Here is a 16,444-nt window from a genome sequence, read left to right as displayed (position 1 = left end):
CATTGGCAGGAATGGCAGGGACAGCATATTGGGAAGCCTGGCTGAAGACTGAAATTCAAGTCACTTGTGCGTCCTGTGCTTGCTTCTTCTAGCAGGGGTGCCAGAACCTGACACAGCTGGTTCTTCCTCCGAAGCCGGTGACTTCCTTAGGGAAGAAGGGAGTGATGAGGTGATGACCCCCAGTAGACCCCGGACCACAGAAGACCTTTTTGCAGCCATTCACAGGTATCTAAAACTCCTTCCTCTTAATTTTGATCTTTACGAGTCTACCTTTCTGAATGCTTCCTCACTTTGTCTTCCTTGAGTTTTTTCCTGTCACCCATTAGCTCGATCATTTATTTTTGGTGTGTTTCTGTATTCTTATTTCCTCTGACTCCCAATTTCTGTTTTACTTTGTTCCACTGATTTTTATGATGCTATGGGGGACAGAGACTCCATGTGGTGCCTTCTGCTTGGCATTGCGCTTGCTGGCAAGACATGCAATGTGTCAGTCATATGACAGAGTATTTCAAGAATTGGATTAGAGCAATGGATAGTCCAGTCCAGGATGAACGAGGCTGTTTTGTGGACATAAGCTACACAGACCAGCTCCACAGGACTTCTTTCCTAAGGGTGTGTTGTGTTTTGTTTTGTTTTTAAAATTATTTTTGTGTTACAGAAATTTCAGGATTTTTTAGTGCAGTTGTCTTGGCTACTTAAATGTTTCAATACAAGAGTACAATCTTTTCAAAGCAGAGTGGAAGGAATTAAAGTTGTTATTGTATACTGTTAGTGCCATCTACTGGCACGAGAAATTGTTGGGTTTAAAAAAAAATGTAGAGTAAATTTTTCAAAATAACTGCCTGAACTGTTGTTATACTTTTTACATGTGGTCGCCTTAGAGAGTGAGTATAATTTAGCACGAAAACTATATACTGCCTTTTTTCTGGTTGTAAACAGCCTGTACTCCCAACAGTGTCGTTGTAGGGATTGATAAGGTTGTACATGTTGCAAGTACTTTGAAACACAATGCTGTATAAACCCTTTGCTTCCTTCTCGACTTCTTTGCTGCAGTATTTTCAGATAATTCTTATGAATGTCCTTCTGCCGCCAAGGCCTTACACAGCACTGAATGGAGGTCCCTTTCTTCTTCCAGAGACAAAGATGCCCATAAAGTCATTTGATTCTCTGTGTAAATTACCTTGTGTCAGGACTGTTTTCCCTTCTTGGAATTTAACTGAAAAGGCTATTGTGTGAGATGAAAAACATAGGACTGTCCTGATTTGAAATTCCCCGTGCAGCATATAAATATCTAACTTGGAGGGGAGTGGTGGAACCAAGCGAGGGAGTTAGGTGTTTGTCAAGAATTTTGTTCTTTACCTCTTGACTCTAGTATTGATATAATATCCCCAAAGACCCTAAAGACTGCCTCTTCAACATCGTCTTTCTGACTGGTATCTTTGATCTCATTAGAAATCAATGAGGTAAATGGTACATACTCATCCTGTCTGATGGCTGAGTAAAATTAAAGAGGGCACGTGATATGATGAGCACTGGGTGTTATATTCAACGGATGAATCATTGAACGTTGTATCAAAAACTAATGATCTACTATATCCTGGCTAATTGAATTTAAATTAAAAAAATCAGATAATCCAATCGGAAAAAAGAAATAAAGAGGTAGCTGCTTATGAAACTGTTTCTCAGAACAGTGAAATGAAAATGCTACATGCTTTGAAGCCAACTTTAGTGGCATTTCTAGAAGTTTATCCAGATGTTTCTAACTCTCACCGTGCTAGACCCATAATAAGCACTTAATAAATATTTTCTGAATTAAATGAAACCGATTAGAATTTAACTCTTAGGAATTCTTCCAAGACTTGACGTCTTTCATTTAGTCTGGAATGCACTGGGTTGCTGAACACGTAGGCATATAGATTTATAGTAGCGGTCCCCAGAGAAGACGTGTTGCTGATGGCTCTGTCTACTAACTACTTGGTCTCAGTGAGGAACCCAACTGTTGTGGGGCCAAGTTACTATGTGCTTTCCCAAAAAATATGCCAAAGTTCGCATCCATATTTTACTTTGGGAAGCTTCTTAAGGCACCGAGAAATCTGTGGTTTCTCCTACTAGTGAATTCTATCTACTGCAGACGTGGAAATCTGCCAGTCTCTATTATTCTGCGTACACATGGTAGAAATAAAGGCCAAGTAGGGTATGGATCACAAAGAGAGCAAGGACACCTGCTCATTTCTGTTTTAGCATCGATAATGTATTAGCAGACATAGGAAAAATCCACTGAAGTCTGATTTTTAGGGCTTAATTTTATATTTGTCAGCACTAAGCTAATAATTTAAAAGAAGGAGTATCTCATCTGTACCACAGCCTTCAGATTTTATAATGCAAATTAATTCACTTCAGATTTAAAGCCAGATGGAAAATGTGGAACACCAGTTGAGGTGTGAAATTTTTATATTTATTGAAGTAATTAGTTTTCAAGCCCATGTTAACTGTTTGAGCACTTTTTATAGCCCTCTTCTTTAGAAATACACACACAGTGTATGTGTGCGTGTGTATATACACATGTATACATACGTTTATGCCGAGAATTCATAGAATTCATATGTTTAGATTTAATTCTCATTTTCGGGCCGCAGCTGCTCTTGAGAAACAACAAAACTTTTATAAATTCCCATTTCCTATCTTAATTTGAAGTCCACAGTTAAAGGCCATAACTTGAATCAGGGGTAGCCAGGGGCTTGATGTGTGGGTCTTAGCACACCCTCACCTTTTAAAACCCAAACAAGAACTTAGGCTCCAAAGTGGTCCCTGCAAGGATCCGGTGAACAGAGCTGCCCTTGAGAAGGAGCCACTAGAGGTCGTGAGGTCACGTGCTGCAGGCGGGGAGATACTGCATCGAGTCCTCGTTCTTGGAGAAGGCTGTGTGGCTTGGCTCTTTGGCCTTAGTTACCTTCTCTGGTCAGACGGGTTGAAGTCATTTCCAGCTCTGAGATGCTGAGACGTTATTTCTGTCGGCTGGTCAGGAATGTGTGCCAGAGCGCCGCTCTCTGCTGACAGCGGAGCAGGGCCATTGACCTAAAGTATCAGAGGCCCAGCTCTACAGCCTCTAAGGGGCTGGTGCCATGTCAGCTCTGGCTGCCCTTCACACTTTGTTTTTAGCCTTTGCCACTTCCTGTCTTCCACTTTGGGGGCTTCCTTTTGGCCAGAAGCATGGAGAGGACCCAGGGAGCACCAAGCCCCCAGCAGCCTGCAGGGCCCATCCTCTCCAGTGCTTGGTTGTGCAGGCCTGGTCAGAACAGCGCAGAAGCCTGGCCTGGTGGCAGGGCGGAAGAGCTGGAGTTCCCTGAATGACAGTTTGGTTAAGCACATCCTTCATGCCCGACACTCCATAGCTGTTACTTGCACTCATCTTTATTGGTAAAGTGTGAGCTCTCCACTGTTTATTTCCCCTTCCAGGTAGGAAACTGAGTCAGAAACTTCAACTTTCCCAAGGTCACAGAGCAAGGTAACTTGAGTGTGGGATTTAACCCAGGTCTCTGTGACTCTGGGGTTCTTTAGCTCACTGAAGCCTCACAGACCTGTGAGGTTAGTATCCTCACCCCCATTTTGCAAGTACGAAAGCGAAGTTGCAGCATAGATGAGTAGCTTGCCCAAGGTGCCACAGCTGGAAGTGCTCAAATTCAGTTCTTTATCTGTATATACAATAGCATCCTCTTTATCTTTCCCTGCTGCATATGCTGGAATTTTATAGCAAACAAAGAGGTAATACCCGTGTCTTTATTTGATTAAATGTACCAAGTTTCCTTAAAGCACCTGCACTTAGCTGAGAGATTCCTTGCAGACTGAGTTGTTCTTAGGAAGACACCAGCAAGGGGCCCTTTGGTTCATCTGCTTTATTACCCCTGACTCACTCTTGGTACAAGACACATGGAACAGTGAGGTTCTTAGAGACTGAAGACAAGAAGCACCTCCAGGAAACATTTTACTTATCCCTACCGGCCCCTCCTCTTTCACATTATCCCCACATTCCTCAGATTTTCTTGATTGGTGGGAGGTTGTCTGAAACCAGTCAGGCAACAGAATGTGGTGTGGAAGGTTCACCCTTGTTTTCTGGAAAATGGGATTTTGAGAAGTTGACATAGGGTCCAGTAAGAGCCAAGGAAGACGGGTTTTATATCAGACTCTAGAATGACTAATAATGCAGAGTTGTAGAGTCATTCTAGAACCTGAGGGTGGGGGTTTACCTCAAGGTAGGCAATATTTTGGGGGTTGGCTTACCCATTAGCCCTGTTCAAGGGCTAAGGTCAAACAAGAAAAGAAAGAGTAGAGAAAAGGGTGGTTGGCACTGAAATGCTCTCAAGATCAGTCCAGTATAGTAGAGTTACATAAAAATGGCAATTATTCGTAAATTTTGAAGTGATCCTCACCAAAATAAGTTAATAATCATGTCTGAGATGTGTTTCAAAATAATCCAGTGAGGGTAGAGATGAAAGAAAGATGACCATAAGTTAATCATCCACCATAGCGGGGTCAGGGCTCACGTGATAATACAATGAACTATTAAAGTAACTCTTCACAAATGGTGATGTGAGTATGCAGTGAGTAGCGTGGTTGTGACTGATGTCCCATGGTCCCCTGGGAGTTAACCTTCATCTTAATATCATTAAATCTCAGATCCAAGAGGAAAGTCCTCGGCCGCAAAGATTCAGATGAGGATCACTCCCGGAACCATTCTCCTTCCCCTCCAGTGACACCCACCGGTGCTGCCCCCAGCCTGGCGTCCCCAAAACAAGTGGGGTCAATTCAGAGAAGCGTCCGTAAAAGCAGCACCAGCAGTGACAACTTCAAAGCTCTGCTGCTAAAAAAGGGGAGTCGCTCAGACACCAGTGCCCGCATGTCTGCAGCCGAGATGCTAAAGAACACAGACCCTAGATTCCAGAGGTCAAGGTCAGAGCCTTCGCCAGACACCCCCGAGAGCCCATCCAGCTGCTCCCCAAGCAAGAACAGAAGGGCCCAGGAGGAGTGGGCCAAGAACGAAGGCTTGATGCCTCGGAGTCTGTCCTTTTCCGGCCCCCGGTACGGCCGCAGTCGGACCCCACCTTCTGCCGCCAGCAGCAGGTTCAGCGTGCGGAACCGGATCCAGAGCAGCCCCATGACCGTTATCTCGGAAGGCGAAGGGGAGGCCCTGGAGCCGGTAGACAACAGGGCGCGTTGGGCCCTGGGCACGGCCAGGGGGTGTTCCCTAGATGGACTGGTAGGGGGTGAAACGGACCGGGGCAGCCTGCTCTGTGGTGGGGAGCCCGCCGCCTCCCTGCAGACACAGGGTCCCAGCCCCACAGATGGGCCGGTCCGTGCCGAGGGCGCAGATCCAGCAGAACAGAGTGGAGGTCCTCTTCGGGAAGAGAGCTAGGGACGAGAGCCTGACTCTCCTAGGTAATGCGAGGGAGGCATGCAACATGTGGCTCTAGGAAAGCCCGGCACACAGGTACCCTTCCCTGCCTGGCCTGCGGATCCCACTCAGCGTTCGCTCCGTTTCTGCCCTGGGCCCCAGCACGGAAGAAGAGCATCACACAGGACTCACTTGGCACTTGCCCTGTGGCTTAAAAGCAAGTAGAAGCTTAACTTCTTAAAGTGCTTCCTGGGGAAGACTTTTTTTTTTTTTTTTTTTTTTGCAAAATGCTGGGTGTTTGTATGGAGGGGGTTGTGTGTGTGCATATTGAACACTTTACATGTTTAAAAAAATACACACATATAGCGTGTACAGAGTGGGAGAAGGAAACACAGTTAAGCTGGGTAGAGGAATGGAGGCTTCTGGACTAGGTGGTAAGAATCGGTTTAAAAGTATCACGTTGTCAGAAATTAGTGAGTTCCTGAAGAAGGGAGTGAGAGAAGCTTTCTTCTAAGAAAGAGGGGGCCTGTGCATGGGTGCCCCTGCAGAGGACACATGGCAGTGCAGGCCCCAGTGTGCTTTCCATGTGAGCCATGTATGTCATGATGAACCCAAAACGATGGGAAAGGGCTAACGGACTAATGGGTTCAGGTACTTTTTTCTTGGGGGGGCGGGGTGGGGGACTTTGTTTCCTTTTCGTGAAATTGGCAAACACGTGGAGGGGACATGCTATAACTCGGAGCCAGCTGCTGGTGCAGACATAGACTCCCAGCTCTCAGCCTGACTTTGAGACACATGGGTCCTTCTGTACTGAATTCCCTCCTTGAGGAGCAGTAGAGGCCTCCTTGAGACTAGCAGTGAGATGGGCATATGCGGGAAGGGTGAGCGAGGAGGGGGCACGTGAGACACTGCTAGAAGCGGTTTCCTGCTTAGTCAATAAAACTATTTTTCAGAATTAAATTTGAAAACTTGCACTACAGAACTGTGGGTGGAGATTTTCCTTTTACAACTGTTTGTACCAGAGTTTAAACTTCCATTTGGCAATTTCTTACCATTTGAAATGTCAGCATTTGCTAACTTTTGGATATCCTTTTGGTTACACCAAAGAAAAAGGTATGGCTATTTTTCCTTGAACTGCCTACAGTATCATGTCCTCATTTGGAAAGGTTTATGAGAATCGATTATATATTACCTTACTTTGAAGAAAATGCTGAATAGCTCTTGTTAGTCAAATAAACTAATACAAATTGGCAGGGCTTGACTATTAATTAGCCCTGGGAAATGAGTTTTTAGATTAAAAAGATTTTTTGCATCATTTGGTTTGTGAGTTTTTATATATTTTATAAGGAATTGAGTTGGCTAATTACCTTCTAATCTTCTCCAGTTAGAATTTTAATACTTTTAGGCATGGGAGAAAAGTGTGTAAAGTATTTATTTTTATGTCCTATTCTTGTGACCTCCTTTCCCTGTTCTCTCCCAACTGACGTGGACTTGGACTCCTGTATTTGTTGGCTAAATAAAATAAGTCTTGTCTTCTTCATTCGAAGGACCTAAGAGGACAGTACTGAGATTCTTGACCTACGTACAATGCAGCTGCCAGTGGTCATTTTTTTTGGTATAAAAATATCATCGATAAGTTGGACTATATAGGCCAGATTATCAAAGGGTTTGTTATACATTACAGCTTTAGGTACCCATTTTAGACATGTCTTTGAGACAAAAACAAACCTATAGGATTAAGACTTCTCCCATTCTCTGAAGAAAACAAAACACTTCTTTTCACACAACCAGAAATCAAGACCTGACATTTGGCTGAAGGCTAAAGGACTTTTTACCATTTGGAGCAATTGTCTACTACATTGGGCACAAGGATCTTTTCTTCTAAATTTTAGAAAAGTGGTGTTGGCTTCTGAATATGAAGTCTTCTCATAGCTCCCTAAACAAGATTAGAATGTACGTGGATATGAGAAAACCTTAACTTAATATATAAATCATTTATGTCGAAGGTATAAAGTAAACAACATCAAAACTAATTATAAAACTATTTAAAAAATCCCCGTTTTTTAAAGAAAAAAATATTAGGTTTTAAAATTTGCTTTGAATAAAACAATTATAAAGTAAATATTTGAATGTTATTTCTTTTTGTTTGTACACTCACTTTTGAATAATAAGGTAGGCCTCCTTTCATGGAACTGTTGAGTGCTTTGCTGGATACAAACAGAACAGCAGCGAAGACCAGAAGGAGCCTGTGGGAGGTGGGGTCCCAACAGAGAGGAGATAGAATGTCACAGACGCTGTGGATGGTTCCATCTAAAAGGACATATGGAAAAACAACTCTGAACAATGTCCTATCGACTCTTGAATAAAAAAGGAAAAATGTCTTGACCGATAGATAGTTCAGGTGATGTGGCATGTGGAGGGATGCGAGAACTTCTCACAGGCGTGCATGAAATATAGGAAGACGAGAATCTAGATTTCACCCCTGAAACATATGGCGTCTTTGGCTTTGCTGCTTTATTCCTCCGTGAGGACTCGCTGCTGGTAACAGACCATATCATCTTTAAAAATTCAGTCCACATAGACGTGTGACCTTTCCTCATACCCTGAGACTGTTAAGTGCCAGAGAATCGTAGACAGAAGCCCTGGGGCTAAATTATTTCCACCTTATTTTTCCTGAGAGTTGGGGAGAGAGACAAATGACCATGGGGCCTGTCAGTGGGAAGCCACCTCACCTTTGGTCTGATTTCTGCCCTCCTGTTTCTGAAGAATGTCGATTGTGAGACCATTGCTTCTCCTGTGGGGATGTGCGTTTATTCGTTTAGGGAGTCATAGTAACAAGGGGAAAAAAGGAGCCATTTCCACATCTCTGTCTTCTGCCTGCCCTGCAGCACCATGCCCGGCTCTGTGATGGGCATCCTGGTGGGACAGGTGAAGCATGGGATTGGCTTTATTCGTTCTGCCTTAATGTGTTTTCAGCACATTAACTGAAGGTGAATAACCATTTACGTTCCTGAGAGTCCATCATGAAATGAGTACAACAGGATAACTGGGGTGGATATTAGGATATTTTCGGGGGACAGGGTTGGAAGGAGGGTCTTTCAAACGAAACATGGACCTGACTCTTCAGGTCCGTTTGATTCTTGAGGCCTGTTTTTCTGTAATAAGCTATTCAGTTACTGTAATATAGTTTCTTTCGATGAGCTTCTCTAAACCACCTTCTACACAGGCCAGCCTTTACTCATAAAAGAGGACTGGAGCGCAATCTGTAGTCATTTGTTCAGCAGTGAAAAAAAGCCCTTTATTAAATACTTCTAATGTGCTAGGTAAAGAGCAGGGATCCTAGGATTAAAAAAATGTGGTTGAGAGTTTCCAGATCTAGTGAAAAAAAAAAACACAAACTGTAAACTGTGTCAGAATAGAAGAGAAGAAAGAGCCCTCTGGCCTTCACAGCCAGCCCTGTTGGGACCCGACCCTCTGTGTGTTCTCCTTTACCACCGGAACAACTGATGTTGATTCATACTGGCGACGCACCCAACCCAAACACTACCTCACAGCCTCCCCTGTAGTCAGGAGGGCACTGTGGCCAATGAGACATGAACAGTAATCTGGAAATCTCCAGGATGTTTGCCAATACAGGAACCAGCTCCATCCCTTGTGGCTTCCTTTCTCCCGTTTCTCCCTGAATGAGTGGGAGGCTAGGAGAGGAGCCATACTCTTCCAGCCTTTCAGCACCAATGGGTTGAAAGCCGCATGTTGTGGAAGGTGGAGGAGAAAGGAGCCTGGTCCACTGATTACCTCAAGAGCCACTGTACCATCCTTGAGCTATCCACCTCCAGGCACACTGGGTAAGTCATTTTTCCACTCGTGGTTGAGGGATAAGGTTCTCAGAGGAAGGTATCCTTGCCTTGACTTTTTTTTTTTTTTTTTTTTTTTTAGCCCTCTCTATACCCAGTGTGGGGTTCGAACTCACAACCCTGAGATCAAGAGTGAGCCAGCCAGGTGTCCCAGGTGTCATTGCTTTTGACTAGGTAGATGTGGGGAGGGATTGATGATGAACCTGAACTGAGGCGTTATGGCAAAGGAGGGTTTCACCAAGCAGGGGAAGCTGACAGAAGAACACTCCAAATGGAGGGGCAGCATGAGCACAGACACACAGGCCAGGTGTTCAGAGGAAGCCACGTAGTCTCTAGGGAAATGTCTCTAGGGAAACGTAGTAGGGCACGAGACTGGAAAGGTCATCTCTGGCAAGAATGTAGAGGACCCAGGATGCTCTCCCAAGGAATTTAGGTTTTCTGTAGTATTTGGAAACAGTGAAGGTTTTATAAGAAGGAGAATGGTATGACCTGGCTTGGTTCTTAGCCTTCTAAAGCTACACTCTTCTCTGTTGACTACATCTAATTCCATAGCATTAAGTGTGTGTGTGTGTGTGTGTGTGTGTGTGTACTGGTGACTCCTGAACACCTCCTCTGTGATCTCCAAATCAGTAATACCTACTGCCCACTCAGAATCTGCATTAAAGGTATTTTAAACTTAATATCTCCAAACCATTCTTCTATCCCCGCCCAAAACACGCAAATCTCTACCTTATCAATTAACAACATTACACACACAATGGCTCATGTGCCATATCCAGGTTCCTTCTTGTGCCTGTTTCCTTTTCACCGACGTCTAAATCCTAAGCAAGTCATGTCAATCATACTGCCAGACTATTTCACAAATCCAGTCACTTCTCACTGGTTCCCTTGCTACTGCTCAGGTCGAAGTTGTTTTCTCCCACCCAGACTCTTGTAGAAGCTTCCCAACTGGTCGGATCTTTAAGGCGCATCTTCAGTTACTCTTAATGTGGCATACAAAATAAGCTCTTAAAAACAATTCATAGCCCTCCAGTGTTTGGAACCCTTCGAAGACTATTACCATCAGAATAGGATTCTAAGGCCTTGCTGTGACCTTTAAGATCTGCCACTGTTCCCCTCACTCAAAGGGTCTGGCCTTATTCTGGTTTCAGTCCCTGAGCAGAAGCTACTCCCCACCTCAGAGCCTTTAACTACTGAAAAGAAAAGTTCCTCTATTTCTATGCTGCCTTAGTTTCCTTGGCAAGTAGACACCAAGATCATGAAGAGTGTCAACGGTTTTATTGGAGTATAACACCTTTAAAAGGAAAAGGGAGAAAGGAAGATGAGGCCAGGAAAGCTATCGGATGGCAGTCCTGACCTTACATGTCTGCCTAGCCTATGAGAACTCAGGAAAGCTCATACACTAGCTGGTCATTTGTTGGACAGAAACAACTAGGTCCTTTACCACTGCCTTACTTGGTCTTTGGTAAGAGGTTACACAGAGAAAAACGTGCCTTCAGTTTCCAGTACTTAGTGTGATTATTGGCCACCAACCCTTTCTGATTTTGGGAGTAGTATGACCTTAGCTTAAAAGGTCATACTACTGATGAAGCCAGCAGTTAGAGGCTGTCAACCAACTACACTATTTGAAGCTGGCTGGCAAGCCTTGAAAAGAGATCTAAGTGGCACATCTCCATGCTTGCCACGGTCCTCCCCGTGCACCTTGTAGGTCCTCTTCTCCCTTCCCCCCCAACCCGCCCCACCAAAAATCATGAGAGCCGCTCCTCCAGGGCTCTGGTGGACTCCTTTGCATGAGGAGAAAAATGTTTTAAAGGAGCATGGTGGGACCAACTGTAGCCCTTCCTGCCATTGGCCTGGGGCCACATCTGATATTCATCATTTCCACGCCCCCCATGCCCCTCCATGTCCTTTACCTTCAACTGCCGCCTCTGCTCATCTCCCTGGCTTTCCTAGCAGTGTGAACCAAGCTGTCATTCCCAAGGGTCCTGAGGTCCTGAGAATCAAACCATTCTGGGACTAGGGTTGCTACACTTGTCCATTCACAGTTCCAACTGGGCAAAGGATGCCCCAAGTGGGAGTCATGTCCCTGGGGGTTCCTGCTAGCCTCTGTTTCTGCCACCATTGCTACTTTATTTGTGTGCATGCTATGCCAGCACTGGGATGGGCACCAACAAAAGCTAAGGTGCCAGGCTGAGTGCCTTTCTGGTGGGCATAAACATGTGAGACAGCGCTTTTCTTGCTCTGTGCCTGCTCTCATATGTCCATCCACATGCCTCCATCCTCAGACTTCCTTGTCTAAGTCATCCTTTCTTCTTTTTCCTTTCCAAACTCTGGATCCATTGGCCAAGCCATTTGCCATTGCCATGACTCCAGGTATATTTCACCTTTTCCCTTGCAAAGTAAATGACCAGGTCCATTACCAAAAACCCTGCCCTGCCCTATTTTTTTTTTTTTTTCAGAAAAATCACAGAAATTTTTTCCTCCAAGTTGTCTTTCAACATCACCCCTGAGGATGCTGTCCCTATTGATCTTGCACCCTCAGAGTAAGTTAAGTGATCAGTGCGCCAAGTTGAAGTTTTTCCCTCTTCCTTCAGCTAATCATACAGGTCTTCCAAATAACCAGAGGGAGGGAAGCAGTGGGAATGGGTGTAAGCAGGGGGAATGGGTGCAACCATGATGACACAGGAGTTCGGGTGGTCTTTTCATGCAGCTTGCTTATGTACTCTAGTCCTGCTCATGCTTGCTTCTGGATGTATCATTTCTGTGTTATGATGGACCACTGGTCCTGCCAACTTTATGACTATGAACGTAAGATGGGCAGTTTTGGACACATCATCATGTGGTGTTTCATAGTGGCATCTCTCCTAGGGCCTAGTAGCCTACCTGAAGCTTTTTTTAAAAAACCATGTCATACTCTTCTGAAGTTAGCAAGCCTTGCTTCAGGAACCCCGGGACCTGCATTGTGATTCTCCCCCTGGGGCTTGTCATAATTCTACATTGTTTTCTTTTCATTGCATTTCTTTCTTTTCTTTACCTCTGATAACATAAGTCTGAGAGATCACATGGGCCATGCTGCTAATTCCTTCCTGTCTGTCACTTCTAGGTCTGTTCCTAATCCTAATTGATTTTTTTCCTCCTAATTAAGAGTCATAATTTTGTTTCTTTACATATTTCTAAAAGATTTTTTTTTATTGAATGTTGGGAGTTGTTTGTTGGTGGATTTTGTTGTATTCCTTTAAATAGTATTGGGCCTTATTCAGGCACACAGCCAAGTTTCTTGGGATTAGTTTGATCCTTTCAAGGATTGCTTTTAAGCTTCATTAAGGGAGGTCTAGAAAACTCTTTGGTTTAGACAATTAAACCTCACGACTAAGGTAATACCCTTGTGAGGCACTAGCGGATGCCCCCCTGCATTTTGAGTTATTTCTACTCCTGCTAACAAAAACAAAAACTGTTTCCTGCCTGAAATATGATCTGTGAGTCATTTCTTCTACTGTTTTCCAGTTGTTCATTTCTTGGCTTGGATACTTTCTTCTTATACCTTCACAGATCAGTGCTTGGCCAAGAACCTAAGAGGACTCACTGTAGATATAGAGAGGTGTGTGTGTGTGTGTTTCTTCATCCTCTATGCTGCTGAACAAATTCTGTTCCCTTTGGCATCCCCTAATACTGATCTCTGTCTTCTCAAATGTCTTCTCAGTGAGCATAGGGGCCTCTGTTTGGCTTCCTCCTACCTGCTTTGCTGCCTAGAAACAGCCTCAAAGCCATAAGCTTGAACAGTCACTGAACTCACCTTTCCACACCCACCCAGCTCTCCCAACCCCTTCTCTCTGAGAGCACAGTTAGGTACTGTGGCTTTCAATGTCTGGTTCCTAGTTCACCATCACAACTAGAAGTGGATGTTCACCCGAGGATCTTTAAAAATATTGCTCAAGGGAATACTGTTTTTGATTTAGTGGGCCAGTTTGGAAAGAGAGGGGTTAGAAGCTTAGACTCTTTCCTCAGAAGTCAAGAAATCAATGTGGGGTCATCTTACCTTCCAAGTATGCCAATTTTAATTATGCATCCAGGGATTGAGGCAAAAACCAGTGCTTGGTCTGCAGACCCAGGGAACCAACTGGAAGCAAACTTTGATTAAAACTCCATTTATTTTCTAACCTCCATATGCTCTCACTTTAATGAGGAAGAGGAACTATGATGACACCCTAGGTTTCCAGGCATCCAATGTCATTTGGGAACCCAGTGTATCTGGGTAGTTCCCTGTCTCCAGGGTACATCCACCTGAGTAAATGGACACAGGTCCCTTTAGAAAAATACTGGAGGACTCATCAGTGTGCATACTTACTGAAATATTGTGGGAAACTTTTCCTGGGAACCCAACCACCTCTTCAGCCAGTGAGTTTTGAGTCTGAAAAGAGGCTCAACTCTGGAAACTGGGCAAGGGGTCAGTGTTGTGGGCAGGGGTGGGGGGCGGTGGGAGTGGTGATCTCAGCCCCCTGCTTATCCATTCCTGCTCTCCTTGGGTTATGTATAAAGAACATTACCCTTGTTGGCTACCCAGTCTATTGTGTCCTTCCAGATGCCATGTTCTAGTAACCATTTCCGTGAGATCATCACAGGATAGGCCTCCTGGGCTGCCCTTTTGCCCTTAGTGTTTAACACGATCATTAACTCACCCTGGTTTCTGCAATGAGCGCTGCCACCTGGGCTCTTTGGAGTCTGCCCCTCACCCACATGGCTGTCCTGACAAGCTAGATTCCTCCCCAGCCTGTCCTGCCAGCCTGGGCTTCGAAGGACAGCCACTGCTCAGCACGTGGTTTTGCTCACACACCTGTCACATGTGCCTTTCCAGGAGGATGTAATTGGGCCACTTGCTGAACAGCGGGTCCTCCGGGCCTTCCCATGGAACATAATTGCTATGGGCTGAATTGTGTCCCCTCCCCCAAGTTCACACTGAAGACGTCCTCAGCACCAATGCAGCTGTTGTTCAGAGATGGGCCTTCGGAAAATAACTCGGTTTTGATGAGGTCATGAGGAGGAGCCCTCAAGTCGGGCTTAGTGTTCCTACAAGAAGAAAAATAACCATCTTGTTGGTTCACAACTTGCTCAGGAACCTTCCCCGGGTGTCATCTGAAGTTGGGCCCCAAACGCAGAGGGCAGGGAGAGAGCAAAGGAAGAGGTAAACCGCCTCATACGGGTCGGTGGCAGTTTCGGTAAACAAGGGAACAGGGGAGGTTTGTCTTAGGTAGCTGCATGACCTGGAGTTTTCCGCACCTGCCCACCAGAACCTCCAAAGTTTTCCGCGGACCCACTTATCTGAGGCTTCCCCTCCCGCGGCTTCAGGCCCCGCACCGGAAGCTCCTCCTATGGAAGTGTGTTCAGAAGGTCAGGAGGAGCCCAGCGCTGTGTCACCATGCCTGTGTCCCTCACGTCGCCTTCTCTCCTAGCATAGGAATTTTGTCACCTCACGTCCCCACAAGGGTGAGTATAGCCCAACAAGGTATTTTGAAAGAGAGAGACCATATTCACATAACTTTTAGTAGAATAGTTTGTTAAAATTATTTCAATGTTATTATTGGTTATTGTTAACTTCTTACTGTGCCTACTTTTCATAAACTTAGACGTGATCAGAAGTATATAGGTATAGGAAAAAACCAGTATGTATACGATTCAGTACTGTCATGGTTTCAGGCCCCCGCTGGGGGGCTTAGAATGGATCTCCTGAAAAAAAAAGAAAAAAGAATGGATCCCCTGCAGCTAAGAGGGTACGACTGTGCCTAGAGGCCTTAACTGAGCCCCATCCCCGTTTCCATCCCTGGGCTGTGACCTTGTAGGAGTCCCTAGGAGCCAGGAGGACAAGAGGAGCGTGCATTCCACCCATAGGGGCGGTCGTGGGGAGCCTCCCACTGCCTGGGTCCAGCTCTGGGGTCAAGTGGCGTGTTCTTAATGACCTCCTCTGATACGTCCCCCTCGGCCACACAGGGTTATTGTAAGACAACGCTGTCTGCAAACCAGCAAGCCGGCCTTCAGAAGGCACTGAGTTGGCCAACACTCTAGTCTGAGCATTCCCAGCTGTTAGCACTGTGTGAAGCAAATTTCTGTCGTTAAAGCCCCCCCGCCAGTCTATGCGGTTTGTTACGACAGACCTAGCAGACTAAGACAAAAATCAGGTGGGTCTTATTGCTGCCCCTAACTATCCAGCATGGGCCCTTTCGTGAGCTTTGCATTCCTTCCTCTGTTCTCTCTCCCTGCAGCTCAGGCATTTTGACATTCCGATCACTTTTTCCAGGCCTCTAGGAGCCACCCACCTTAAAGCCGTGAGTTTGCACCAATCCCTGGAGTTTTTCTCACGGTATTAAATCCTGTATCCTAAGGGATAACCTCAAGCCAGTAAGCCTTCCCTTTATCCAGGCTTTTGACTGAGCACCTGGGGAACCGGGGCCCAAGTGCGCCATCTTGGCCTGCCAGTGGGTGGGTGTTGGCTAGGTTCCACAGCACCTGTGGCATGTTACCCATTTCTTCCTTCGTCAAGGCCTGGCATGGCCCCAGCCAGGTGATGCTATGACTTCACTTTGGGTACAGGCCTGGGAGGTGGGGGACGTCAGCTTCTTGGGACACCCGTTGCATTATGGGGACAGATCTCTCTGAATATAGCATTTCCTCCTGTTAAGGTGGGAGAAGGGGAAGGTTCTTAATGGGGAAAGGCTAAGCCTCTTCTGCAGGCCCAGAGTGTTCAGAAACTTTTAGGGAGTCAGAATTGTTGGGGGCATCCACCTACTGTCCTCATCATCCAGGTTTGGTCCTGACTTTGGTGTAAAAAAGGTTGTTTAGTTGAATTATTTTTTTTTTAAGATTTTCATTTATTTATTTGAGAGAGAGAGGAAGAGCCAGCGAGAGCAGGGGAGGGTAGACTCCCCAACTGAGCCCAGGGAGCCCAAAATGGGGCTCCATCCCAGGACCCCAGGATCATGACCTGAGCCGAGGGCAGACGCCCCAGTGGAGCCCCCCAGCTGCCACTGGTTGAATATCTTGGGTGGTTACTACTTTTACCATGAAATCCTGTGCTTGACCTACAGCTTTTTCTGATGAACTTCGGCATGAGGTGAGGGCTTCTTAGCAAAGAGACTCTGGCTCTCACACTTAGTTTTAAGTTGTCTGTTAATTGACCTCAGCTTTTCCTTATCCACCTGGAGGACATCAA

At 45.5% G+C, this 16,444-nt stretch overlaps 1 protein-coding gene across 5 annotated transcripts in view; it reads left to right on the top strand.

Annotated features, from left to right (window-relative positions):
- Positions 1–16,444, top strand: part of NHSL1 (NHS like 1) — a 249,826-nt gene that overhangs the window by 227,914 nt on the left and 5,468 nt on the right. For all 5 annotated transcript variants that reach the window (XM_047732101.1, XM_047732102.1, XM_047732106.1 and 2 more), the window contains 2 exons: positions 93–225; positions 4,675–8,754. In XM_047732101.1, the coding sequence (XP_047588057.1) occupies positions 93–225; positions 4,675–5,410 (869 nt within the window). In that variant the 3' untranslated portion in view covers positions 5,411–8,754. The remainder of the gene's footprint in view (positions 1–92; positions 226–4,674; positions 8,755–16,444) is intronic.

This window comes from Lutra lutra, chromosome 6 (genome assembly GCF_902655055.1).
Source record: "Lutra lutra chromosome 6, mLutLut1.2, whole genome shotgun sequence".
Classification (NCBI taxonomy): Eukaryota; Metazoa; Chordata; class Mammalia; order Carnivora; family Mustelidae; genus Lutra; species Lutra lutra.
Note: the sequence above shows the minus strand (reverse complement) of the source record. Positions and strands in the feature narration are given on the sequence as shown.